At 46.0% G+C, this 27,472-nt stretch overlaps 1 protein-coding gene across 2 annotated transcripts in view; it reads right to left on the bottom strand.

The window, feature by feature from the left end:
• Nucleotides 1-239: 239 nt before the first annotated feature.
• The window catches only part of LOC143925127 (protein mono-ADP-ribosyltransferase PARP14-like), an 87,324-nt gene continuing 60,091 nt past the window's right edge, over nucleotides 240-27,472 (bottom strand). For both annotated transcript variants that reach the window (XM_077449744.1, XM_077449745.1), the window contains exons 11-17: nucleotides 21,176-21,238; nucleotides 15,852-16,028; nucleotides 8,621-8,824; nucleotides 5,014-5,619; nucleotides 2,603-2,739; nucleotides 2,168-2,342; nucleotides 240-699 (exon numbers count right to left, since the gene is read on the bottom strand). In XM_077449744.1, the coding sequence (XP_077305870.1) occupies nucleotides 410-699; nucleotides 2,168-2,342; nucleotides 2,603-2,739; nucleotides 5,014-5,619; nucleotides 8,621-8,824; nucleotides 15,852-16,028; nucleotides 21,176-21,238 (1,652 nt within the window). In that variant the 3' untranslated portion in view covers nucleotides 240-409. The remainder of the gene's footprint in view (nucleotides 700-2,167; nucleotides 2,343-2,602; nucleotides 2,740-5,013; nucleotides 5,620-8,620; nucleotides 8,825-15,851; nucleotides 16,029-21,175; nucleotides 21,239-27,472) is intronic.

Below are 27,472 nucleotides of genomic sequence, written 5' to 3'. Positions count from 1 at the left end.
GGAGGGGCAGAGACACAAACTACTGCAGGAAATCTCCCCATTGTGGGAGGGGCAGAGACACAAACTACTGCAGGAAATCTCCCCTTTGTGGGAGGGGCAGAGACACAAACTACTGCAGGAAATCTCACCATTGTGGGAGGGGCAGAGACACAAACTACGGCAGGAAATCTCACAATTGATGGTTAGGGCAAAAACTCATGTATAATTTCATATATGGGAAGGAAAAGTCTTTAGCCAACTTCATAAAATCAATTTTATTTTAGCTACAACAAGAATTAGTGGTGTAATGTGTTCGCAGGACTAAGAAATAAAATCACCAAAATTGTATTATGAACTCGTAGTAATGACTCTATGTCCAGGTGGAAGAACTCCCATATACAAGTACCGGTATATACTATGGGTCAGCAGTTCATCTAGTGAAGGTGATGAGATATTCGGGGTAGGCCTGGATGTCATGGAATATCACATACATTATAGGGTTTGTCAGATTGTTTGTGACGCTGTCATACAGGTCGGTGGAGTTTGCGTTATTCTTAGGAGGGGGGGCAATCATCCCCCGTGTTCCAATACACGATACTCCAGTGACCACACGGGCCAGGTACATGTACTTGTATTTATTCGCGTCCGGACGGGAGTATGTGTCGTCTGCAGAATAATTGGCATTCACCGCAAAGTACGTTCCATTTCCAAAGCAAGCCGCTGTACAAGGAAACAAAGAGTAGATGATGTAATGCAATACAGCAAATCTGATTAATTAAGTACAATGGTGATATCACATGTGCATCACATATACATAAATGATATCAAAGTTATTGGTTGGGTGTCTGAGACAGCATTTTCAGGTGAGGACAGGAGCCGGGGACATCAATGTCTCAGATGGCAATAGGCTCTCTGGATGTGGGAGCACAGACAAGAAGGGTCTACCTGGGTACAGAGGCCCCTGACAACAGTGGTGTAACGATCTGCCTATAACACATGGGTCATGGACTGGGGACAGGTTGCTCTTCCTCTTTTCTACATAGAAGATATAGATTTGCTGCATTTTGTTCTCCAATGTCATGTTATGGACATTCTTTTTCCCCTTTGTAGTCTCCATACCTGGCTTCATTAGCTGGCTTTAATTTGTGGCCAGAGCTTCCAGCCTGCTCCTCATCTTCCAGCTTAACTTCCGTCTTGCTGCACCATTCTCTGTATTCCAATGTGAATTGTCTAGACTGCATCTGAATCCCGCCTGCACCTCTTCTGATCACCTGCCTGCTGTCTTTTCTATTATCAGGCATCAACTCTGCCCACCCGATGAAGGATTTCGTACTCCTTCAGTGTCTATTCTGCTGTCACTGTCTGGGAATTCCCGGTGTGTTGGCAACTCAACATCAAGACTCAATGGCCCTAGTGAAGACCTGGCATTCTAAGGTTGTGCACCAGAGAGAGTCCTGCCCCCCCCCCCCTTAGTGGCCCTAGTGAAGACCTGGCATTCTAAGGTTGTGCACCAGAGAGAGTCCTGCCCCTCCCCCCCCCCACCCTTAGTGCCCCTAGTGAAGACCTGGCATTCTAAGGTTGTGCACCAGAGAGAGTCCTGCCCCTCCCCCCCCCACCCTTAGTGGCCCTAGTGAAGACCTGGCATTCTAAGGTTGTGCACCAGAGAGAGTCCTGCCCCTCCCCACCCCTTAGTGGCTCTAGTGAAGACCTGGCATTCTAAGGTTGTGCACCAGAGAGAGTCCTGCCCCTCCCCCCCCCCCCCCTTAGTGGCCCTAGTGAAGACCTGGCATTCTAAGGTTGTGCACCAGAGAGAGTCCTGCCCCTCCCCCCCCACCCTTAGTGGCCCTAGTGAAGACCTGGCATTCTAAGGTTGTGCACCAGAGAGAGTCCTGCCCCTCCCCCCCCCCCCCTTAGTGGCCCTAGTGAAGACCTGGCATTCTAAGGTTGTGCACCAGAGAGATTCCTGCCCCCCCCCCCCCCTTAGTGGCCCTAATGAAGACCTGGCATTCTAAGGTTGTGCACCAGAGAGAGTCCTGCCCCCCTCCCCTTTTTTTAAGAAAGAAGATCTACAAAATGGGACACTGAATACAGGGTCTAAGTTCTACAAGTAATGGACTACCTGGATATGGATGTCCCTACATGATCACAGGGGCCCCTACCAGAGGTATTAGCAGATGTGACCACTCACCATTCTTTCCAGCGTAGCTCCTGTTAAATCCATTGTGATTGACACTATTCACAGTATTGGAGTCCAAACCATGGAAGAGCTGCTTCTCGTTAGTGGTGGAGCCATTCTTGTCATCGATACTTTGCTTCTTTATCTGGTAGTTTATCCATAGGTGGCGGTTCTGGATCCTCTCAATCTGCTCAGGACACAAATGTTGTTATGGCCCAAATTAAATCACAAGGAATGGGAAGATACAAGACAGTTAAATGTAAGATATCTCATCATAGAATATAAGAAATATTCACTAAGCGGGACCAAATGATCTTAAAATGGTCCTATGAATAATCCTCCAATCATTCGGTTCATCACCTTTATAATGTACAGCGCACCCCCAAAACACCTGTTACATCATTCATCTTCATTGGCTACTTCAAGCCAATCAAAAAGATCGATTACCTTGATAATTCGCATTTGGCAGGTTCTCTTGAATTGTGCATCTACATCCATAAATTCCTGGCTACCAGCACTTAACGGGACCACCTTCATATTGTCGTTGTTCATTGGATCCCAGTGTTGGGGTACATCTAATTTTCCTGTAATAGAAACACTCAGCAGTGATATCTGTCCCCTGTTTACACACCCTCCCTGTATAATGAAAATTGGTTTAATACTACGCTAAGGTTAAACCATACAAGAATAAAAGCTGCAGCTCAGTGTAAGACACATAAAACAGACAAGCAAATAGTAAAAGCATGAATCTGTATGATGATATCGAAGTAAAGATCCTTCTACTGGCAAAACTTGCTTACCAGAAGGCAAGCAAAACAGGCATGTGGCTATAGCCCAGTCAAGGCCTTGCAAGCTTGAAAGTATGCTTGTAGATGGAGCTGATCGTGGGATGCAACAGGACCTCATACACCTCGCAAACACGTGAAGTCAAATCCAGTGCCGGGACAAAGTCATCTAGAGCCCAGGGCGGAAATGCCAAACAGTGCTGCCCCGCCCACCAAGATATATCAGCATTATATGTCAGCAAAAATCCCCCCCCCCCCCCAAAAAAAACGAGCACTAATCTGCATGCTTACCCCCCAAGCATAACCCCCCTCCTCCCAGTACAAATCTGCCTCCCTGCTGAAATCTCTCCTCCCATCCCTCAAATCCCCCCAGCACAAAACCTCTACCCCTCAAATTTCCCCTCTGAGTACACATGCTTTTCCCCCACTTCATTCCAAATCCCCCCTCCAAGTACAAATTCCCCCCAATACCCCCAAATTTCCCCTCCTAGCAAAAATACCCCTCAATCAACTACCATGACCCCTCTCCCCCACACCTACCATATCACCTCATCTAGCACCCTTCTAGCGCAAATCCTCTTCCTCCATCTTCTCTCCCAACACAGATTCCCCTAAATAACCACCCCCCCCCCCAAAATTTCTCCTCCATAACAATTCTTATCCCCTGCTGCCCCCCAAAATTCTCCCTCCCAACACAAATTCCCTCCCCCCAATCTCTTTGCAGTGCCCCCCCCCCCACCTCACATGAAACCACAGTGCCCAGGGCGGCCGCTCCTCCTGCCCACCCCTTGTCCCGGCCCTGGTCAAATCTCATCAGCCGGTCTTTAGAAAGCCCAGAAAAAAAGTGTTTCTCTACCTGATTCTTTTCACATGTGTGGCTCGGATGTGCTCACCTATGCTAGCTCCATCTACAAACATACTTTCAAGCTTACAAGGCCTTGGCTGGGCTATAGCCACATGCCTGTTTTTCTTGCCTGGTAAGCAAGTTTTTCTTAAGACGCACTTCTTGTGACGTGAATCACTGTGGTGTTTTACCAGTTGAGGGATCTTTACTTCAATAACATCATATGGATTCTTGTTTTTATGCTTGCTCCTTAAGGACTTTGCATGTATTAGTTTTGCACATTTTAGCACAGCTCCTTTTTTTAGTATCTGCCTGCCTGTATATTAATGTTCATTGTGTGCTATATACCATATACTACAATCAGCTGATGATTTTAAGGGGGGGGTGAGATGTCTACAACTCTAGCAAATGAATAAACCTTATGTTTCATCCATTATAATGGAATCCAGCTCCACTATAACGTCTGGAGGCTGCACAATGTCAGGATATTGTCTGAGTCTGCAGGAGTGCATTGGGTTGAGAGGGTCTTGCACGCCAAGGGCTTAAATGATAAAAATCCCATTACAATGTCAAGATAAAGAGAGAGACTACACCCTAACAAAGCATTGCTGGAAGGTGGCAGTGCAGAGTTATAAAGTAATTTGGATCGGATTGTGCCCAGAGTGCAATAATGAGATAGATAAATAGATAGATAGATAAATACATGGGAGTAGCATAAGGGGCTGCAGGGGTCACAATCGCAACCCCGCCCCTAGCTCCAGGGGGCCCCTTCATTCTCCCTGTCATATTATCATATCCTCCACAAAGAGCAGCTCCAATCTGCCCTAGGGCCCCACAGCCACAATACAGTACTGGACTTCCACTTTGCCTTCCACAGTCCACACCCCTCTGTTCTCATTGGCTGGGGAGAAGCCATCCATTTCCTGAATGGAGAGGAGCACGATGTGAGAACAGCCCAGGATGGGGAAGTTTCTGTGTTGTGTGCTGGCAACATGGGATAGTAACCAAGCTCAGGAGTTAAGGGGAGAAGAGTGGAAGTGGTGGGTGGTAGTGGGTGGGGGGCAGGTCAACTTTTGCATCGGCTTCAAGCTATGCCTTTGGATAGATAGATAGAAGATAATAGTAATAGAAAAGACTCACAATCTTGGTCTTTAGGTAGATTGGCTGCCCAACTCCTGGGATTTTCCAGGAAATGTAATGACTGATATCTGACATAAAATTTTAATTACCGTGTTTAGAATTACGTTGAAGCTTCACGGTGTTCCCTCTGGGATCTCTTGCACTGAGCAGTTCTACAATGACTGTGTATTTTGCCCCATTAATATTCATAGGTATACTTTGTCTGTTCTCATTCTTGGCCTTCTCCAGCTCCATGTTCGTCATTTTGTCGAAAGGAGTAAAGTTGCTTCCGTTGAGGTATCCCCATTCCACCAGATTACCGCACAGCTCCGCCTCCCGCTCTCTCGTCTTCTTATCTCGCACATTCTTTATCATGTCTTGGATTTTATTACTGACCTCCAGGACATCCCTGGACAGGCCCAGAATTTTGACTGTGAAATTGGGCAAGTCAATGATGAGAGTAACTTGGTGGGTCTTCTGAAGCTGGAATAAGGCCTCACGTTCCTTCTCATCAAATTCCTGGATCCAATCATCTGTGATGATGTTCTTGTACTGCTCCTTCATTATCAGATCAAGGAGCCAGGCTTTGGTCTTATCCACGGCGCCCTGACTTTCCGCACACAGCTGGAAAATAGCCGGCTCAATGTTTTCTTTTAATTCAAAAACCTTGGAATCCTCTGAGCCTTCAGTGTTATACCCGATAAAGTCGAGAAAAGCTGTGTAGGAGAAAAAAAAGAATAAACAGTCAGTGCAGTCTGGATGGGAGCCTCTCTAATGCCTTCCCCCCTCATACTTCAAACACCTCTACTATACACTTCTTCCATTCTGCTGAGACCTCTGGTACTGTGCCCCAGCAACTTCCTCCAAACCCATTTCATTTCCAGGGATAAAATGCCAACACTAGGCCAGTAGAAATATCTCGCTATGCCTTCCCAACATATGACAACACAGATCACACGACTAAGCACAGGGGTCACATGGGAAGCATACCTGCCTGGATCTTTTCTTTCATTCTGATTTTAGTGATTTCTGAATCTTTCTGCTTTTTTTGTTAACTGACTATAAGCAGAGTCTGCATTTATGCTTGTTTTTGGGTATCCAGGAGCCCTAACCCCTGTGTCCCTGAGTTTATGGTCCCATAATAAACTCTGGTAAACCTTCCTAAAGTGACTTGTGCTCAATTTCTTTTGCCCCACAAAGAGTGAAGGATTCTGCCCTGAGATGAAATGCTAGCCCATTGAGCCATCTTGGGGTTCTTCACCATTGCCTAGGGGTATAATTTGATTCAATTGGATTTGGCAACACCACAGACCCATTCTGGGCCTTTCCAACTCTGTATTCTGTGATCCTCAGACAGATCCTCTGCCATCAGTGCCGATGTGCTTTGCATAACTAGGAGCTCTTTGCCCGGACACTAAAGTGGTGCAGCCCCTGTAACCCAATTCCTATGCCTAAAGCCTTGTACATACGGTTCGATTGTTGGCAGGGGATTGTCTGTTGAAAGACTGTTGTCCTAAAATCTGACTGTTAGTACGCTCCTTCTGACAATTGTTGTCCAATTTTCCACCCATAAATGTTGGATGGCAGGCTAGCAAATTTTCGACGGACTACGGTTTGACGTCAGATTTTCTGATGGTCAGTACACAAATCCGTCACACAAAAGTGGAAAGTACAAACACGCCTGCTCGGAATCAATGCTCACCAAACAAAAAATTAGCAGAAGGGGCCCAAGGGGTGGCGCCCAAGAGCTGAAATTCCACGTAGTACGTCACTACATTCGTGTTTGTGGCACGACAATTGTGTACCGTTAGTATGCAAGACAAGATCCAGGCGCCCGCCCTTTTGACAAAAATCAGACGCTCGGTTGTCCAACAATAGTACTGTGTGTATGAGGCTAAAGACTGAATAAAAATATACAGAGATAATTATCTGAGCTAAAAATTACCAGATTGGGCTGGAGGTGAAATAAAATAATGTAAGGAAGAGAGGGGTGTAACCGCGCTAGAATAATATAACGAAGGCAAACGAGCCACAACAAGCAGCAGCAGACAGTGCGATAACACAGGAAATCAAATAAAAATGGAAAAAGCTGAGCTACAGAATTGTAAAAATTTGAGTCCATAAGTAATAGTCACTGGTTAATCATAACACCGCAGTGTGCATGCACAAACAGATAAAGTGCCCGACCACCGTAGCTGTAGATTCTGCTTACCAAACAGCAAGCGTTAAAGGCAGGTGGCTTGAAACCAGCCTGAGCCTTTAAACTTGCAGGTGACCACAAGACAGATGATAATCGTATAGTACTGCTCACTTCGTCCATCCCAATATCCGTGTGCTTTCAATGAATGCTCAGGAAGAGAAAAGGACTAGCCATTGTGTAGTATATTCCAAACTTAGTAAATGTATTAAATAAATATTGCACTTACAATTGCGTGGTTAGTAGGTTGCATAAAAAAGATTGCTGGCCGGTATACGTGGTGACGGATTGCGTGGTGACGTCACTACGTGCCTTCCTCTAGACGCGTTTCGTCATCAACAGACGTTGTCAATGATAATGTCTGTTGACGACAAAATGCGCCAACTACAGCGACGGTGGTCAGGCACTTGGTCGGGCACTTTTATCTGTTTGTGCATGCACACTGCGGTGTTATGATTAACCAGTGACTACAACTTCTACATAAAATAAAATAGATCAATGTCAAACTGCTCAGGAGGGGGCTTTATAGATTTATGGATCATTTGATATTGTCAGGACTCTATCCAGAACTGAGTATGCAAGCCATGAACTTCAACCAGCACCCTTGCGTGAGAACATGCGCAGGCATGTTGCATGGATGCTCACAATTCTGAAACTTGTGGTAAATGCTCTATCAAAGGGAATAAGCTGTAACAGATGCTGGATAATCTCCAGGTTGTCCACAACCCCGTGTATCATTGTGTGTATCCTGACATCCTGTTAGTAACTCAGCTTGCCCTTGGAATCCCCTCTCCCTGATCTCTGGTTGTGACCTCGGCTCATTGAAGGACTTTGCTTCTTCTGTTCATCTGTGCATGACCCCATCTTTGGCTGCTAACTACTCTGCTGTCTTCACCCATCTGACCTGCTGTGTATGACCATGGTTCCAGCTCCTGACCACTGACATTGGCTTGGATTCTGACCTCAACAGTGCTACTCCAGTTCCTTTCTTGATGGCCCTGCCTTTCATCAGTTTTACCTACTGCAGGTGTTGGGATCCTGCCAGCTGCTGGGCTTGACTTACTCTTCTACAGTGTTCCCTCATGTACCTGCTGAGATCCTCGCCTTCCCATTTAAGAACTACCCAGCGAAATATCTCTTGGAGAGACCCCTAGTGAACTGGTCCATTGTCTCCCGTGATCTTTGTGCTTTGCACTCCCTGTCATCACCTCCAGGGGAGCTACTCTGTCTTTTTCTGCCTTCACTTTTCTATGTTTCTATGACTAATATGTTGCAAAGCTATATAAATGTTTTATCCTTGGACTATGTGTGATATTTGCCCCACAGTACAATAAACCTGAAAATCAATACCTATATTAGGGGACAGAAGGGAGCTGTTCATTAGCTGAGTCTGGAAGGAAGATATTATATTTTGGGCCCCTCATATACATCTCGTATACTATACTGCCGCTGACTTATCGCAGTTTATTTCCTGCTGGCTGATCATATAAGCAGATCTTTCTGTAACGACGTGTACTCACAATTCTTCATCGTAGCGAAGAATCCCTCCTGTTTGGGTAGAGATCCCCCCTCCTTCTTCTTCATACTGGCGTGGAAGTCGTTCAGCATTTGCTTCTGGAAAATGACGACTTTCACCATCCGGACAGATTGGGGTGATCTGGCGAAATCGGCCACCGATTCTAAAATGGAGTCCGCCACTTCCGATGCGGAGATGTTACCCATACCTGAAACACAGTTCACACGGTTATAAGGTAATATAAATGTAAAGGCAAAAACAAAAATATGCCCGACACTGCAGATTCCCTGTCCACAGGTGTGGCGGCTGCATTCCTTTTCATTTTTATTTGCTAAGGTCGTTTCCAGTAAAAACAGAAAATTTCTGTTGATCCTGCCAGCAATGCGGCGTCCTTGTCACTTCCTGTGGGCTGAACTGGAAGTCAAAAACATTGCTGTCTTCCATCTGTAAACTACTAATTAACAAATTTGAACAGTGAATATTGAGTGACTTCGCGCCAATACGTAAATTCTAAACTATATAGCTTCTCCCCTCCATGGCTGTAGATATTCTACCTTGCAGTAATGTGTAATGTGGGTAGGTGGCGCTGTGACTAGCTTAAATGATATTACCAAAAGAATAATTAACAAAAGAAGTAACGTAAATACAAACGTACACAAACTGATAAACAATAATTATAGTGGAAAGTCCATATTCTTCAGTGACGTGTCCAAACAGACGTGATTAGATTAATCAATAAGTGTAGAAATCCTCCACCGCCTAAATGATATCCAAATCACACCCAAGGTGCTCAAGTAAATAGACCAGACAGCCAGGGGCGTAACTATAGGGGGTGCAGCAGTTGCGTCCGCAACTGGGCCCTGTGCTGCAGGGGGCCCATGCAGCCCCCTCTACATATGGCCGGCAGCAGCATAGGCTGCATACCAGTGCACCATGCACACGGGTGGGTGGAGGTGGAGGGTGACTAGCAGAGCTCCACTCTCGACTATCGCACTGGCTGCTCTTTAGTTGTGCATTCTCCGCATGACCTGTGTCCTCGGCCGGCTCCTCAGAGTACCCCTCTCCTGCTCCATGCATTGCTGCTGAGTCCGATGTCTGTTCTCCCCAGCCAGATGGGGCACTTAAAAAAAAAAATAATAAAAAAAAAACTACTGATGCCAGTGGTGGAACTACAGGGCTCACAAAGGTCATACCTGTGACCACGCCATGGAGTTCCACCGCCGGACTCGGAGGGAAGGGCCCTGGCTGGGATTCTAGTTACGCCACTGCAGACAGCCATGACCTCTTTAGCCAAAAAGAAAGTCTAAATCCGCTTGTTCTAGCAATTCTGCAGCCCAGTGTGGAATCAAAAACCTTCCGGGCTGAACTCTCCTCTCCACCACAATGCCATATGGAATGAGAAGACAAGGAAGGACCAATAGCGTAATCCTGCTTTTTCTTTGACTAATAAAATCATAAAAATGCCCGCTTACATAAATTTGTGCCTATGTCCCGACACTAGGAGATTAATGCCGCGTACACACGATCGGAATTCTCGTCGGAAAAAGCTCTGATGGTTTTCCCGACGGAATTCCGATGGAATTCGGCTCAAGCTGTCTTGCCTACACACGATCACATCAAATTCCGATCATTTATAACACGGTGAGACGTACAGCACATACGACATGACTAGAAAAAGGAATTTCAATAGCCAGTAGCCAATAGCTTCTGTCTCGTAGTTGAATCTGAGCAATGCGTGATTTTTGGCGTGTCGGAATTGCGTACACACGATCGGAATTACCGATAGAAAGTTTTTCCAGTCTGGAAAATTGAGAACATGCTATCAATTTTTGGCTGGCGGAAATTCGGACAGCTAAATTCCGATGGAGCGTACAAACGGTCGCATTTTCCGATGAAAAACTCTCATCGCTCTTTTTCTGGCCGGAATTACGATCGCGTGTACGCCGGCATAAGCCTGTGGGCCAGATGGAAGCCGAACCTGGAAGCTGGGCCCTGGAAGTGACGTGACCGGAAGGCGCCTCAACGTACGTTTCATCATTTTTACAAAAGAACGGGTTCCACTGAGAATAGGCCTCGCCATGGTCCACCAAAGAAGTTGAGTGCACGTGCACTCAGATATATATATCAAATCGATATGAACCTTGGCTTGTCAGCAAAAAGTGTGTATTTATTTATATACATATTAGAGCTTCACAATTAATCGTCAAGAATCGTTATCGCGGTCTTGACTAAAGTGTTTCACGATTCTTGCTATGTAAAGAATTCTCTCTGCTCTCCTGAAGCCACAGCCCTCAAAAGAATCCGGGCAGTCTGCCAAGAATCAGAACATTCTCAGTTGAACTTAAGTATAAACATTGTAACAATTTGTCAATGGAATAGGCTTCTGTGTGCAAGTGAAAAAAGTTTAACTACTTAAACACTAAACCTTTTTCTGACATTTGTTGGTTTCAAGTTAAAATAATTTTTTTTCTTGCTAGAAAATTACTTAGAACCCCCAAACATTATATATACTAGGGCTGCTGAAATTAATGATCAATTCCTCGATTAATTGGTAATTTTTTTGATCGATCAAAATTCTTTTGATCGGTACTCACCTCTCTGCCGGCTTCCGGGTCTTCAGGGAGTCCCGTTGGAGATCCGGTGACGTCACGGACATCAACGTCACCGGACTCCTCCCTCCTTCCCCAAGTGCCTCCGTCTGCTAACGAAGGGAAGGGGGGAGGAGTCCGGTAACGTCGAAGTTCTGATTGAACACGCGTACTGGGGAGGAGCTACGCATCACGTCACCCGCCGCTGCCCTACGGAACTAACACGATTGTCGGCTTTACCTGCTGTTTTTATCATCTTTATGTGAGTAGTTTGTGTTTTGAACACAAAAATGAAATCTTCTACTTAAGCGGTGAGCACTGAGATCTTTTCTTTCTACCCATGACCCGCCGTCCTTGCTGAGATCTAAGGAGACGTGAGAGAAGTTTATGGTCCGTGTTAACCCTTTTGATACCCGCTTGCATGACCACCTCTTTTCACAGGGGTCCATGCCATAAGGGGAGAGTGATTAGTCAGACCCGAGGTGGAGGGATTGTCGCGCTACTGTGGGGAAAAAAATGACTTATGTCAGTGCTACAGTTTGAATTTAAAACGTATTTGTGTGAACTGTGAAGTTAAGTCATGGATTGTGGAAACTAACTAGTGTCAGGTGATTGTATATAGTGTATATCACATTTACCACTGACTAATGCAGAGTTGCAATGCAAGGAGATCCGCTAAAAGTAGTTGGATCTGTATGTGCGTTATAATTAATCGCAATTAGTCGATTAATCGATTTGAAAAAAAAAAAAGATTAATCGAACACGAAAATTTTAATCAGTAACAGCCCTAATATATATATATATATATATATATATATATATATATATATATATATATATATATATATATATATATATATATATATATATATATATATATATATAATATTTTAGTAGACACCCTAGAGAATAAAATGGTGGTTGTTGCAATATTTTATGTCACACTGTAATTGCGCAGCAGCCTTTCAAATGCAATTTTTTGGGGGAAAAAAATGACTTAAATGAATAATAAAAAAAAAAAACTAACCAGTAAAGTCAGCCCATTTTTTTTTTATATAATGTAAAAAAAAATTTACGTCGCGAGAATCGTGAGGGAATCATGATCTTTTTTACTCTAAGCAAAAAACAAAATTGCGATTCTCATTTTGGCCAGAATCGTGCAGCTCTAATACATATAAACACACTTTTTGCTGACAAGCCAAGGTTCATATCAATATGATATATATATATATATTGTGGTAGTACGGAATCTCCAATCCTGGGACCGGGTTTTGGGAACAGCCAGCAGTCTGGCTGGATGATTGCACAGGTGGGTCTTGGGCTTAAAACAAAGCCAACACCATGGTTCTGGGCTCCACCCTCCCGAGGAGTCCAGGCGTGTAAGGGAGAAGAAGTGTGCAGGTCTGCACAGGTCGGTCTGTCAGAGCAGACAGAGGGTCTAAGCTTGTGGGCTGAAAAAGAAGCTAGTAAAGAGTGCTGAGGTACTGGGTGTACGGGAACTCTGTTAAAGAGCCAAGAGGGCTGCAGCCAAAGTCTGAGCAGCAGTGCTGCTAAAGAGAGCCAGGTGGCTTGGTATTTTTGGTTCTACGTACATTATTGCTGTGGAAAGCTGAAACCCCTGTGTGGGCAACTATTTTGTTATCTGACTTTTCTTTCTTTAATAAAAGTGGGCCTACAAGCCCTTAAAATGGCATAGCTGGCGCGGACTCAGCTCACTGGTAAGCTCTACCTTTAAGCTAAAATAACCCCCAAATATTACAATATATACTGTATATATAGTGACAATGAGAGTCACCTCTCGGTGAAAATGAGTTGAAAATGGACACAGGACTCTTAGGCCGCGTACACATGGGCGGATTGTCTGTCCAACTTAGTCCGCTGAACAGTGTTTCAGCGGACAATCCGCTCGTGTGTGGGCTTCAACGGACTTTTTCAGCGGACAATCTGACGGACTTAGTCTTAGGGAATTTCCGTAAGACAGCCCGTCCAAACTTGGTTTTGTCCGTCCAAACTTGGTTTTAGCGGACAGTCCGCTCGTGTGTAGGCAAGTTGGACGGACTAAGTATGGCGCATGCTCAGAAAGGGTTTACACGGCCGAAGGTTGCATTGCAGTGTATAGGACGTCGTTTTTCTAGTCCCGTCGTACATGCCGTTCACGTCATCACGCACGCTTTCAGCGGACTGTCTGCTCATCGTGTGTGGTCAAGTCCGTTCATGCTAATTTTGAACGGACTGTCTGTCGGATTGTCTGCCGAACTTAGTTGGGCAGACAATCCGCCCGTGTGTACGCGGCCTTAAAGAGTTGGTTTGAGAAGCTCCAGCAGACGTTTTGTGAGCAGAGAAAATTATGCTTTACATTTTCTCTGAATTTGGTAAGTTTGGATCAGGGCTGGAGACTTGAAGACTCTATCCTTGAGACGGCACTCCATGTGGGAGAGGTTCCAGCTCAGTGGACGGAGAAAATTGGGCCGATTATCCGACAACGCGGTCCGATTGGACATTTTCCGTCGGAATGTCCGACCGTGTGTACAAGGGCTTAGGCCCCTTTCACACTGTGGCGGGAACGGCGTCGGCGGTAAAGCTATTTTTTAGCACCGCTTTACCGTCGTTTTAAAACCGCCCCGCTAGCGGCCGAAAAAGGGTTAAAACCGCCCGCAAATCGCCGCTTTCCCGGCGGTATAGCTGCACTGCCCCAGTGATTTCAATGGGTAGGAGCGGTTTAGGAGCGGTGAATACACTGCTCCTTCACCGCTCCAAAGATGCTGCTAGCAGGGTTTTTTTTTCACCATCCTGCTAGCGCACCGCTCCAGTGAGAAAGCCCTCCGGCTTTCACACTGGAGTGAAAGGGGCCGTTTTTTTTCAGGCGCTATTTATAGCGATGTAGCCTGAAAACCGCCTCGGTGTGAAAGGGGTCTTAAGCTTCGTACACACGGTACGATTGTTGGCAGGGGATTGTCTGTTGACAGACTGTTGTCCTAAAATTTTGCTGTTAGTACGCTCTTTTTGACAAATGTTGTCCAATTTTTGGCCAACAAATGTTGGATGACATGCTACTAAATTTTCGGCGGACAACGGTTTGACGTCAGATTTTCGTATGGTCAGTACACAAATCCTTCACACAAAAGTCGAAAGTATAAACACGCCTGCTCGGAATCAATGCTCACCAAACACGAAATTAGCAGAAGGTGCCCAAAGGGTGGCGCTCAAGAGCTGAAATTCCACGCAGTATGTCACTACGTTCGTGTTTGTAGCACAACAATTGTGTACCGTTAGTATGCAAGACAAGATCCAGGCACCACGCCCTTTTGACAAAAATCAGACGCTCGGTTGGCCAACAATCGTACCGTGTGTACGAGGCTTAAGACTGAACAAAAATATACAGAGATAATTATCTGAGCTAAAAATGACCAGATTGTCCTGGAGGTGTCAGAGGCTTTAGAGGAGTGACAAAGCCAGGAGTTTGAGGAGAACCCCTTCCTAGAGGCCAGGAGAGCTTGCGCGCAGAAGCGAACTCATATGTAAACTGTATTCAAACCACACATGTGAGGCATCGCCGCGATCGGTAGAGCAAGAGCAATAATTCTAGCCCTAGATCTCCTCTGTAACTCAAAACATGCAACCTGTCGAATTTTTTAAACATCGCCTATGGAGATTTTTAAGCGTAAAAGTTTGTCGAAATTCCACAAACGGGCGCAATTTTGAAGCGTGACATGTTGGGTATCAATTTACTCAGCGTAACATTATCTTTCAAAACGTTAAAAAAAATTGGGCTAACTTTGTCTTATTACTGTTGTCTTATTTTTTAATTCAAAATTGTGCGCTTGTAAGACCGCTGCGCAAATACCGTGTGACAGAAAGTATTGCAATGACTGTCATTTTATTCTCTAGGGTGTTATAAAATATATATATAATGTTTGGGGTTTCAAAGTAATTTTCTAGCAAAAAAAAAAAAACCTGTTTTAAACCAACAAACACCAAATCTCAAAACGAGGCTGGTCATTAAGTGGTTAATAAAAGTGGGCTACCACACCCTAAAACTGAAGTTCCTGTTGGCTGTGAACTCACTGAAAACGCATTTATCACTGAACTAGACATCCCCCATATTACAATATATATATATATATATATATATATATATATATATATATACACAGTAGTACCTGTGATTATGAGCATAATCCATTCAAGAAGCATGCTTGTAATCCAAAGCACTCGTATATCAAAGCAAGTTTTCCCATAGGAATCAATGGATGCTCAGATAATCCGTTCCATATTGCTGGTGTAGGCAGTACTGTATGTGGCCAGAGGTGGGGGGGGCCCCGCAGACAGTCGGGAACGGAGCATCCCTGCGCCTCTCCGAATGTCACCGGCGCCCCCACACCTCTGGCCAAATGAGGTACTGCACACCCCAGAGGCTCGTGCTGCGAAACGCTCATAAACCGCGTTAGTCACAATCCAAGGTCTCACTGTATGTGTGTATATGTGTGTGTGTGTGTGTGTGTGTGTGTGTATATATATATATATATATACGCACATGTGTTTGAACTTTGGTTTGTGGTGCACACCCTAATGCAATAGGCTGCTCACGCCTATGCTGCAAACATGCTACGTGAGATGGATATGATAGCTCTGGAGTATTTCTCATACCTGTCCCTATGGCGGGGAAGGCCACGGATGTCGCCTGGAGTCGGGCGCACTCGGCCAGCGCCGTGGTGATGAAAGCTTTTATTCCGTTGGCTGAATTGGTGCCGACCTTATGGAGGATTTTCTTGCAGCGAAGTTTTCCATTCTGTGTCACAATATGATCTTTATTACCCCGAGATCCTGTAGATGGGGGAGGGGGGAATCCAATTATCAATAACCTATACAATGTAAGTCTATACTATCCAATCATATTGTCCCAGTGAGATGTTATACTGCGAATGTGAGTAATGACTCCCAATCACCAATCACAGAACATTCTACAGTTACCGAGCGATCTCTAAACACCGAAGGACTCATTTCACAATATTGTCAACCAAACAGAATCAGGAATAACAGTTTTAGGCAGATATGACAGGGCAGGACAGTGGCTTAGTGGTTAGCACTTCTGCCTTTCAGCACTGGGGTCCCTGATTCAAGTCCCAACCAGAACTGTCTGCATGGAGTTTGTATGTTCTCTGGCCCTATTATGTGAGATAGTGACCTATGTGAGAGCAGGGACGGATATGTGAGGACAGGGATTGATATGTGGGGGCAGGGACTGATATGGGAGGGCAGGGACTGATATGTGGGGGAATGGACTGGTATGTGAGGGTAGGTACTGATATGGGAGGGCAGGGACTGATATGGGAGGGCAGGGACTGATATGGGAGGGCAGGGACTGATATGGGGGGGCAGGGACTGATATGGGAGGGCAGGGACTGATATGGGAGGGCAGGGAATGATATGTGGGGGCAGGGATTGATATGTGAGGGCAGGGACTGATATGTGGGGGCAGGGACTGATATGTGGGGGCAGGGATTGATATGTGAGGGCAGGGACTGATATGTGGGGGCAGGGACTGATATGTGAGGGCAGGGATTGATATGTGAGGGCAGGGACTGATATGTGGGGGCAGGGACTGATATGTGGGGGCAGGGACTGATATGGCAGGGCAAGGACTGATATGTGGGGGCAGGGACTAATATGTGGGGCAGAGACTGATATGTGGGGGCAGGGACTGATATGGCAGGGCAAGGACTGATATGTGGGGGCAGGGATTGATATGTGGGGGCAGGGACTGATATGGGAGGGCAGGGACTGATATGTGAGGGCAGGGACTGATATGTGGGGGCAGGGACTGATATGTGGGGTCAGGTACTGATATGTGGGGGCAGGGACTGATATACGGGGGCAGGGACTGATATGTGAGGGCATGGACTGATATGTGGGGGCAGGGACTGATATGTGGGGTCAGGTACTGATATGTGGGGGCAGGGACAGCTATGCGGGGGCAGGGACTGATATGTGAGGGCAGGGACTGATATGTGAGGGCAGGGATTGATATGTGAGGGCAGGGATTGATATGTGAGGGCAGGGACTGATATGTGGGGGCAGGGACTGATATGTGGGGGCAGGGACTGATATGGGAGGGCAGGGACTGATATGTGGGGGCAGGGACTGATATGTGAGGGCAGGGACTGATATGTGGGGGCAGGGACTGATATGTGGGGGCAGGGATTGATATGTGAGGGCAGGGACTGATATGTGGGGGCAGAGACTGATATGTGAGGGCAGGGATTGATATGTGAGGGCAGGGACTGATATGTGGAGGCAGGGACTGATATGTGGGGGCAGGGACTGATATGGCAGGGCAGGGACTAATATGTGGGGCAGGGACTGATATGTGGGGGCAGGGACTGATATGGCAGGGCAAGGACTGATATGTGGGGGCAGGGACTGATATGGGAGGGCAGGGACTGATATGGGAGGGCAGGGACTGATATGGGAGGGCAGGGACTGATATGTGGGGGCAGGGACTGATATACGGGGGCAGGGACTGATATGTGAGGGCAGGGACTGATATGTGGGGTCAGGTACTGATATGTGGGGGCAGGGACTGATATGTGGGGGCATGGACTGATATGTGGGGGCATGGACTGATATGTGGGGGCAGGGACTGATATGTGGGGTCAGGTACTGATATGCGGGGGCAGGGACAGATATGCGGGGGCAGGGACTGATATGCGGGGGCAGGGACTGATATGTGAGGGCAGGGATTGATATGTGAGGGCAGGGACTGATATGTGGGGGCAGGGACTGATATGTGAGGGCAGGGATTGATATGTGAGGGCAGGGATTGATATGTGAGGGCAGGGACTGATATGTGGGGGCAGGGACTGATATGTGAGGGCAGGGATTGATATGTGAGGGCAGGGATTGATATGTGAGGGCAGGGATTGATATGTGGGGGCAGGGACTGATATGTGAGGGCATGGACTGATATGTGGGGGCAGGGACTGATATGTGGGGTCAGGTACTGATATGCGGGGGCAGGGACAGATATGCGGGGGCAGGGACTGATATGCAGGGGCAGGGATTGATATGTGAGGGCAGGGATTGATATGTGAGGGCAGGGACTGATATGTGGGGGCAGGGACTGATATGTGAGGGCAGGGATTGATATGTGAGGGCAGGGACTGATATGTGGGGGCAGGGACTGATATGGGAGGGCAGGGACTGATATGTGAAGGCAGGGACTGATATGTGGGGGCAGGGACTGATATGTGGGGGCAGGGACTGATATGTGAGGGCAGGGACTGATATGTGAGGGCAGGGATTGATATGTGAGGGCAGGGATTGATATGTGAGGGCAGGGACTGATATGTGGGGGCAGGGACTGATATGTGGGGGCAGGGACTGATATGGGAGGGCAGGGACTGATATGTGGGGGCAGGGACTGATATGTGAGGGCAGGGACTGATATGTGGGGGCAGGGACTGATATGTGGGGGCAGGGATTGATATGTGAGGGCAGGGACTGATATGTGGGGGCAGAGACTGATATGTGAGGGCAGGGATTGATATGTGAGGGCAGGGACTGATATGGGAGGGCAGGGACTGATATGTGGGGGCAGGGACTGATATGTGAAGGCAGGGACTGATATGTGGGGGCAGGGACTGATATGTGGGGGCAGGGACTGATATGGCAGGGATTGATATGTGAGGGCAGGGACTGATATGTGGGGTCAGGTACTGATATGCGGGGGCAGGGACTGATATGCGGGGGCAGGGACTGATATGTGGGGTCAGGTACTGATATGTGGGGGCAGGGACTGATATGTGGGGGCAGGGACTGGTATCTGGGGGTCAGGGACTGATATGTGGGGGCAGGGACTGATATGTGGGGCAGGGACTGATATGTGGGGGCAGGGACTGATATGTGGGGGCAGGGACTGATATCTGGGGTCAGGGACTGATATGTGGGGGCAGGGACTGATATGTGGGGGCAGGGACTGATATGTGGGGGCAGGGACTGATATGTGGGGGCAGGGACTGATGCGAATAGATACATTATTCATTCTTAGGGCTGGTGAATATAAAAGGCTACAAATGAAAAACAATGTAGCCGGATCAACTGTGAGTATAGGATTGTAAATACATTTTTTCCCCTTCTGTTGGTTGAACTGGATGGGCTTGTTTCTTTTTTCAACCAGATTAACTATGTAACTTCTAATGGCAAATAACACAAAATAATGAAAAAATATGCGTTACAAAAGGTTATAAGAGTTATAAAGATTACAAGAGTTGCAAAAAGAGGATCAGAAATATAAAAAAAAATAAAGTTAATCCTCAAAAGAATAAATAAAAATCTCTAAATAGTGTACGCAAAGCCAAAGCTTTTTTTTCTTCTTCTTATAGAGTTGGGAATTTCTATGGCCCCATCAGGTTTGATCTGCTGTTCGTGTCCAGGCAATAGTAGATCTCCCTTCACTTCCTGTCCCAGATACACAGCAGGAAGTAAGAGGTGATCTTTCCTAAGTGAGAGGGATATCCTCTAAGCCCTTGTACACACGGTCAGAGAATCCGTTGGAGTGCGTCCTATCGGACCCTTTTGTCGGATATTCCGACTGTGTGTGGTCTCCATCGGACTGTTTCCCTCAGAATATCCGTCGGACCAAATTTTCCAACTTGCTGGAAATATTTTCCGACCAACTGGTCCAATCGGATATACTCCGATCATGTGTAGAGAATTCCGATCGGACAAAGTGCCACGCATGCTCAGATCAAATTCCTACATCAAAGCTATTGGCTACTAGCCTGAACGTAGTCCCGTCGTAACAAAATTATGTCATCACGTTCTGAAAGATCGGATTTTCCGACAACTTTGTCCGACCGTGTGTATGCAACAGTTTCGGACACAATCCGTCAGACAAAATCCGTCGGACAAAATTTGTCCGACGGATTTGGTTGTTGAAATGTCCGACCGTGTGTACAGGGGCTTAGACCATTGTCAGCAGAACAGGTGTCACCTCACTTCCTGTTCTGGTGACAACTCAAACTATTTTAAGGTTAAGGTTTTAAAAAGAGATCTGAAACACAAAAAAATTGAGGAATTATAATGGGATAATAGGAAATATAACTGTTCTGTCTAAGGACAGACCAGTGGTGACCCCTGAAGCAGGGCGCAGGGGCACCCCCCCTCCCCCATCCATGCATCTGGCCCCGTAGTCTATATGCAGGGCGCCAGACACATGGATTCCAATGTTTTTTGTTTTTTTTAAAAAAAAAGGATTACAACCAGAGGCTCTAATAGGCTTCAAACAAGGGTGGGCTTAGGGCACAGAAAACTGTACCCCCCCCGAGCCCACCCACTTGTGTGACAATAGCGAGTGAATATTCACTATTGTCTTCCTGATTCTCCTCCCGGACAATCAGGAAGCGGGTCCTGGGACCCGTCACCCAATTAGCTGAATGGAGAGGCAATCCAAATGGCCACCGAGGAGGAGGAGACACGGGGTAGCTGCCATCCAGAGGAGCGCTGCCCATGACCTAGACGGGGTAAGTGCGGGGCCGACCGACCGATGGGGTGGGAGGGAGGCGTCAGGGGCCATGGGCGACCCGAACGACCGAGGGGGTGGCACTGGAACAGACACCATAAGATGACCACTATCACCTTTACTAGCCAAAACACATCTCTGTGTGCCCCTCTGAAACTGTTTGACTTTATTACAGGGACCTGATTTCTCTGAATTTGGGACCAAGTTCTGCCAGCTGCCATCACATTGCCACTAATAAAGCATTACAATGATGTCAAATCTTTGACACCAACATATGGGGAATTAGAGGCAGATTTTATCCTCAGAATATTGGAAGATAATGGCGACTGCAGTGATCTACAATCATTGAGTTTCATGCTCTGTAGGAGATGGTAACATCCCCAGAACAGGGTATTTATCCCTCTGCCAATATGGCTGCCGGGTATTACAGTGACAATCTGAGGCTTCTTACCCAGCTGGGTGCACTCGTCTATCACGCTCTGTCCTGCGGCGTCCAGGATGGCTTTAGACACACCTAGGAGGGAAACAGCAACATGATTAGGAGAATCCAACTGATATAGAAAAATAATTGTATGTTTTACTGATGATTAAAGGACAATAGTGAGTGCTTATATGCTAATGTTAGGCTCTTTAATAAACGATTCACTTGCTAGAATGACTTTGCAGAAAGAAGTTATATTATTAATATATTAATAGTAAAAAGGTCAAGTCTGAGCATGTAGGCCCTTTGCAAATCTGGAGTGGGTGACTGGGGACAAAGAGAAGGCAAACTTATTAAATACTTTCTTCAGCTCTGTGTATACAAAGGAGCATGGGGGAGCTCATGTCCACAATGGGGGTGGTACTGATGCAGCCCCAAATGATCCACAATGGCTCATAAGTGATATGGTCCAGAAATATTTGGACAGAATAAAGGTGGATAAAGCACCTGGACCTGATGGCATCCACCCACGGATCCTAAAAGAATTGAGCTCTGTAATTTTCAAAGCCATTGTATCAAATTTTTAGGGACTCATTAATGACAGGAATAGTACCACTGGATTGGCGCAGGGCCAATGTGGTGCCTATATTTAAAAAGGGAACAAAGTCTTTACCAAGTAATTATAGACCCGTTAGTTTAACTTCTATAGCTGGGAAGATACTGGAGCGTTTAATAAAAGACCACATAGATGAGTTCTTGCAGGAAAAAAATATTTTGAGCAACAGGCAGCATGGATTCATGAAAGACAGAAGTTGTCAGACAAACCTGATTTCTTTTTATGAGGTGGTAAGTAAAACCTTGGACAGAGGGGTGGCGGTGGACGTGATATACTTGGACAGAGGGGTCCCTGTGGACGCAGTATACTTGGACAGAGGGGTGGCGGTGGACGTGGTATACTTGGACAGAGGGGTCCCTGTGGACGCAGTATACTTGGACAGAGGGGTGGCGGTGGAAGTGGTATACTTGGACAGAGGGGTGGCGGTGGAAGTAGTATACTTGGACAGAGGGGTGGCGGTGGACGTGGTATACTTGGACAGAGGGGTGGCGGTGGAAGTGGTATACTTGGACAGAGGGGTGGCGGTGGAAGTGGTATACTTGGACAGAGGGGTGGCGGTGGACGTGGTATACTTGGACAGAGGGGTGGCGGTGGACGTGGTATACTTGGACAGAGGGGTGGCGGTGGACGTGATATATTTGGATTTTGCAAAAGCGTTGGATACAGTTCCGCACACACGGCTCATGTGTAAGGTAAAGTCTACAGGTTTGGAAATATCAGTTTGTAAATGGATAGAAAATTGGCTAAAAGACAGAATTCAGAGAGTCGTGGTTAATGATTCTTACTCTGAATGGTCTAAGGTTATCAGTGGTGTACCCCAAGGTTCAGTGCTGGGACCCTTGCTTTTTAATATCTTTATAAATGATATTGGGTCTGGGATCAAAAGTAACATTTCTGTCTTTGCAGATGACACCAAGCTATGCAGGAGAATAACGTCCTTACAGGATGTCTCCAATTTACAAGCTGACCTCAATGCTCTGTCTGATTGGGAGACTATGTAGCAGATGAGGATTAATGTTGAGAAATGTAAAGTTCTGCACTTGGGGGCTAAGAATATTCATCATACATGCTAAGGGGAGTACAACTGGGGGAATCCATAGTGGAGAAGGATCTGGGGGGACTCCATAGTGGAGAAGGATCTGGGGGGATCCATAGTGGAGAAGGATCTGGGGGGATCTGTAGTGGAGAAGGATCTGGGGGGATCCATGGTGGAGAAGGATCTGGGGGGATCCATGGTGGAGAAGGATCTGGGGGGATCCATAGTGGAGAAGGATCTGGGGGGATCCATAGTGGAGAAGGATCTGGGGGGATCCATAGTGGAGAAGGATCTGGGGGGATCCATAGTGGAGAAGGATCTGGGGGGATCTGTAGTGGAGAAGGATCTGGGGGGATCCATAGTGGAGAAGGATCTGGGGGGATCCATGGTGGAGAAGGATCTGGGGGAATCCATAGTGGAGAAGGATCTGGGGGTTTTTGGTAGATCATAATCTCAATAATAACATGCAATGCCAAGCTGCGGTTTCCAAAGCGAGAAAAGTCCTTTCCTGTATTAAGAGAGGTATGGACTCCAGAGAGAGATATCATTTTGCCCCCCTGTACAAATCATTAGTAAGACCTCATCTGGAATATGCTGTTCAGTTTTGGGCTCCAGTTCTCAAAAAGGATATCGGGGGAACTGGAGAAAGTGCAGAGAAGGGCAACCAAACTGATAAGAGGCATGGAGCAATTCAGCTATGAGGAAAGATTAGAGGAACTGAATTTATTCGCTCTTGATAAGAGGAGAATAAGGGGGAATATGATCAACATGTACAAATATATAAGGGGTCCGTATAGGGAACTTGGTGTCGAGTTATTCACTTTACAGTCAACAAAGAGGACAAGGGGGACTCTTTACGTCTAGAGGAGAAGAGATTTCATCTCCAAATACGGAAAGGTTTCTTCACAGTAAGAGCTGTGAAAATGTGGAATAGACTCTCTGCAGAGGTGGATCTGGCCAGCTCAGTGGATTGCTATAAGAAAGGTCGGGATTATTTCCTAAGTGTACAGAATATAACTGGGTACTAAAATTTATAGGTAAAGTTGATCCGGGGAAAATCCGATTGCCTCTCGGGGGATCAGGAAGGAATTTTTTCCCCTGCTTTAGCAAATTGGATCATGGCTCTGCTGGGGTTTTTTGCCTTCCTCTGGATCACCTGTGGGTAAAGAATTGGGTATATGGGCTGGTATATTTATTTTATATATATATATATATATATATATATATATATATATATATATATTTTTTTTTTTTTTGGTTGAACTGGATGGGCTTGTGTCTTTTTTCAACCTGACTAACTATGTAACTATGTAAGTTATTGGAACTAATTATTGTCCCCCACATCCTTGGAAAGTGTTGTTGTGCAGCATAGAGAGACAATCAGTCTCCATATTCTCTACAGTGAGGCATTTCACAGTACAGGCCAAGCTGATAAGGTGTTCCAGAAGAACAGAAATTAATGTCTACGTAAATTCTTAATTAACCATTTCAGCCTTGGAAGGATTTGCCTCCTTAATGACCATGTCATTTTTTGCAATACGGCACTACGTTGCTTTAACTAACAATTGCGCGGCGGCCATGTAATGCTGTACTCAAATAAAATTGATGTCCTTTTTTCCCACAAATAGAGCTTTCTTTTGGTGGTATTTGATCACTTCTGCAGTTTTTATTGTTTGCGCTATAAACAAAAAAGGTCCGACAAATTTTGAAAAAAAAAAAAAAACAATATTTTTTACTTTTTGCTATAATAAATTACCCCCCCCCCCTCCCAAAAAAAAAAAAAAAATTCAGCAGTTTAGGCCAATATGTATTCTTCTACATATTTTTGGTAAAAAAAAATAAAAATATCGCAATAAATGTTTATTGATTGGTTTGCACAAAAGTTTTAGCGTCTACAAAACAGAGAATAGATTTATGGCATTATTATTTATTTATTTTTTACTACTATTAGCGGCGATCTGCGATTTTTAGCAGGACTGCGACATTGACAGATCGGACACTTTTTTTTGGGACCATTCACATTTATACAGCAATCAGAGCTAAAAATAACCACTGATTACTGTATAAATGTCACTGGCAGGGAAAAAGGTTAACACTAGGGGGGCGATCAAAGGGGTTAAGTGTGTCCTAGGGAGGTGTTTCTAACTGTGGGGGGGGAGGGGACCGACTGGAGTAGGGGAGAGATCGCTGTTCCAGATCAGTAGGAACAGACGATCTCTCTCCTCTCCCTGACAGAATGGGGATCTGTCTGTTTACATTGACAAATCCCCCATTCAGTCTCTCTCAGGAGCGATCCGGGGGGGCCCGGCAGACACAGAACGCGTATCAGCTTCTATGTCATGTGGTGCGGGGGGGCGTGGGCCTGCTAAGGCTATTTATAAAACAGTTACGGTGATTTTCCCAGGAGAACCAACCTGCCGCTGTATAACGAAGGTGGCTGGTCGGCTAGTGGTTAAATTAGTTAATATGTAAAATGTTTGTTTGGAAAGTCCTACATGGTTACGTTCAGGATATTAAGAAGAACTCCACGACAAGATTTAAAAAAAATTGGCATGGGACCCCCCAAAATCCATACCAGACCCTTGAATGAATGAATGAATGAATGAATGAAATACTTATATAGCGCACAATGCGAACTGAATCACCTCTAGGCGCTGTGGCGAGCTTTGATCATCTGCTAAAAGAGGAAGGTCTTGAGTTTTTTCCTAAAAGCCAGGTGATTTTCTTCCAGGCGGATGTTGATTGGTAGAGCATTCCATAGCCGAGGCCCTTGGACAGCGAATCTCCGATCACCCTTGGATTTATACTGGGCTTTGGGCACGAGGAGGAGGTTTTTGTTGGCTGATGGAAGACTGCGGTTTGGTGTGTAATGATTTATTTTCTCCATTAGGTATTGCGGAGCTTCTCTATGCACGCATTTGTGGGTGAGGCAAAGGGTCTTGAACGTGATCCGATTTTTTACGGTTAGCCAATGTTATCCAAGCAAGCAGCCTGCCAGGAAAACAGGGGGAGGGAGCACCCTTTCCCCCCTGAACCATACCAGGCCGCTTGCCCTCAACATGGGGAGGGTGCTTTGGGGTCCCTTTAGTGGGGACAAGGGCCATGTCCCCACAACCCTTGCAGTGGTTGTGGGGGTCTGCAGGCGGTGGGCTTATTCGAATCTGGAAACGACAAGGGGGGTCCCCAGATCCCAGCCACCCCTATGTGAATGGGTATGGGGTACATTGTGTGGGCGTGTGTGTGCAAGTCCGCTTGTTCAGAAAGTCCGGCGGACCTCCGCTGGAGAGTCCGATCGTGTGTACGGGGCATAAGGCTCGGTAGAGCAGAAGTTTATTTTAGGTTGATGGCAAGATGCCTTTTTTTTTTTTCCTTCTGTTTGGGAATATCCTGTGGATTAAACCTGGTGTTTTCCTAAAGAATCTGTGAGTTTGTCCCTGCAGTGAGTCTAATCCCCTACAAGGTGGACAGATATTTTGTTAACTAGGTGGCCAATCTCCTCTGAGAATGTTGGTGTACTGAGCAGTGATAATTTATCACTGCTTAATAAACGGACATCTCTGTGTTTCAGTGAATTTTTGGTACTGTCATCTCATTCTGTCTCATGGTCCGCTCTCCACTGTTCAAAGCGTTTGTAGATGGCTTCATTCCTCTTAGCCTTTGTACACACAGGTCGGAGATTCCGACAACCAAATCCGTCGGATTTTGTCCGACGGATTTTGTCCGAAACTGTTGCATACACACAGTCGGACAAAGTTGTCGGAAAATCCGATCGTTCAGAACGTGATGACGTTATTTCGTTACGACGGGACTACGTTCAGGCTAGTAGCCAATAGCTTTGATGTAAGAAATTTGATCTGAGCATGTGTGGCACTTTGTCCGATCGGAATTCTCTACACATGATCGGAGTATGTCCGATCGGAGCATTTTGTCTGAAAATTTTACCAACAAGTTGGAAGACTTGGTCCGTCGGATACTCCGACGGAAACAGTCCAATGGAGACCACACACAGTCGGAATATCCGAAAACACGGTCCGATCGGACACATTCCGTCGGGAATCTCCGATCGTGTGTATAAGGGCTAAAGGAGAAGCGATCTACACCGCTTCATAAACAGACATCCAGAGGAGATTGTTCTCCTGAATGCCGGAGAATGGAGCAGTGAAAATTCTTCACTGCTTCATAAACAGACACCTAAATGGTTTTGATGGATGTACTTCCAGTCCTACCATCAAATCATCTACCTGTAAAATATTTAATAGATGTTTCCTGTTCCGGCATTATCCATGTTCTTAAACGTTTTAGTTGGCCCGCCAGGTAAGTCCTGTAGTCCCGTCCAACTTTCACTGACTTCTTTACATACTTTGGGTTCAGTCTTTCCCCTGTTTCACGACGAACATAATGTTTCCCATCGGACCCAAATAAATGAAACTTGCTTTCATCATTAAAGTGAACAAAAGGTCAGTCTTGGTCTTTTGATTCTATCTGATAATGAGAGGTTTGGTCACTGCAGAGCAAGCTTTCCATCCAGATTCTCTTGCACGGTTAGACCTTGTATGACGAGATAAATCTTTACTCTGTTCAGCTTTGAACGGGCGAACAATCGCAGCTGAAGTGTTACCGATTGCCCAGTGAGATTCTCCGCATTATCCTGTCCTCACTTTCATTTGTCTTTCCT

Source organism: Lithobates pipiens, unplaced genomic scaffold, assembly GCF_037356315.1.
Source record: "Lithobates pipiens isolate NorthernLeopardFrog02 unplaced genomic scaffold, aLitPip1_a1.2 Scaffold_22, whole genome shotgun sequence".
Lineage (NCBI taxonomy): Eukaryota > Metazoa > Chordata > Amphibia > Anura > Ranidae > Lithobates > Lithobates pipiens.
Note: the sequence above shows the minus strand (reverse complement) of the source record. Positions and strands in the feature narration are given on the sequence as shown.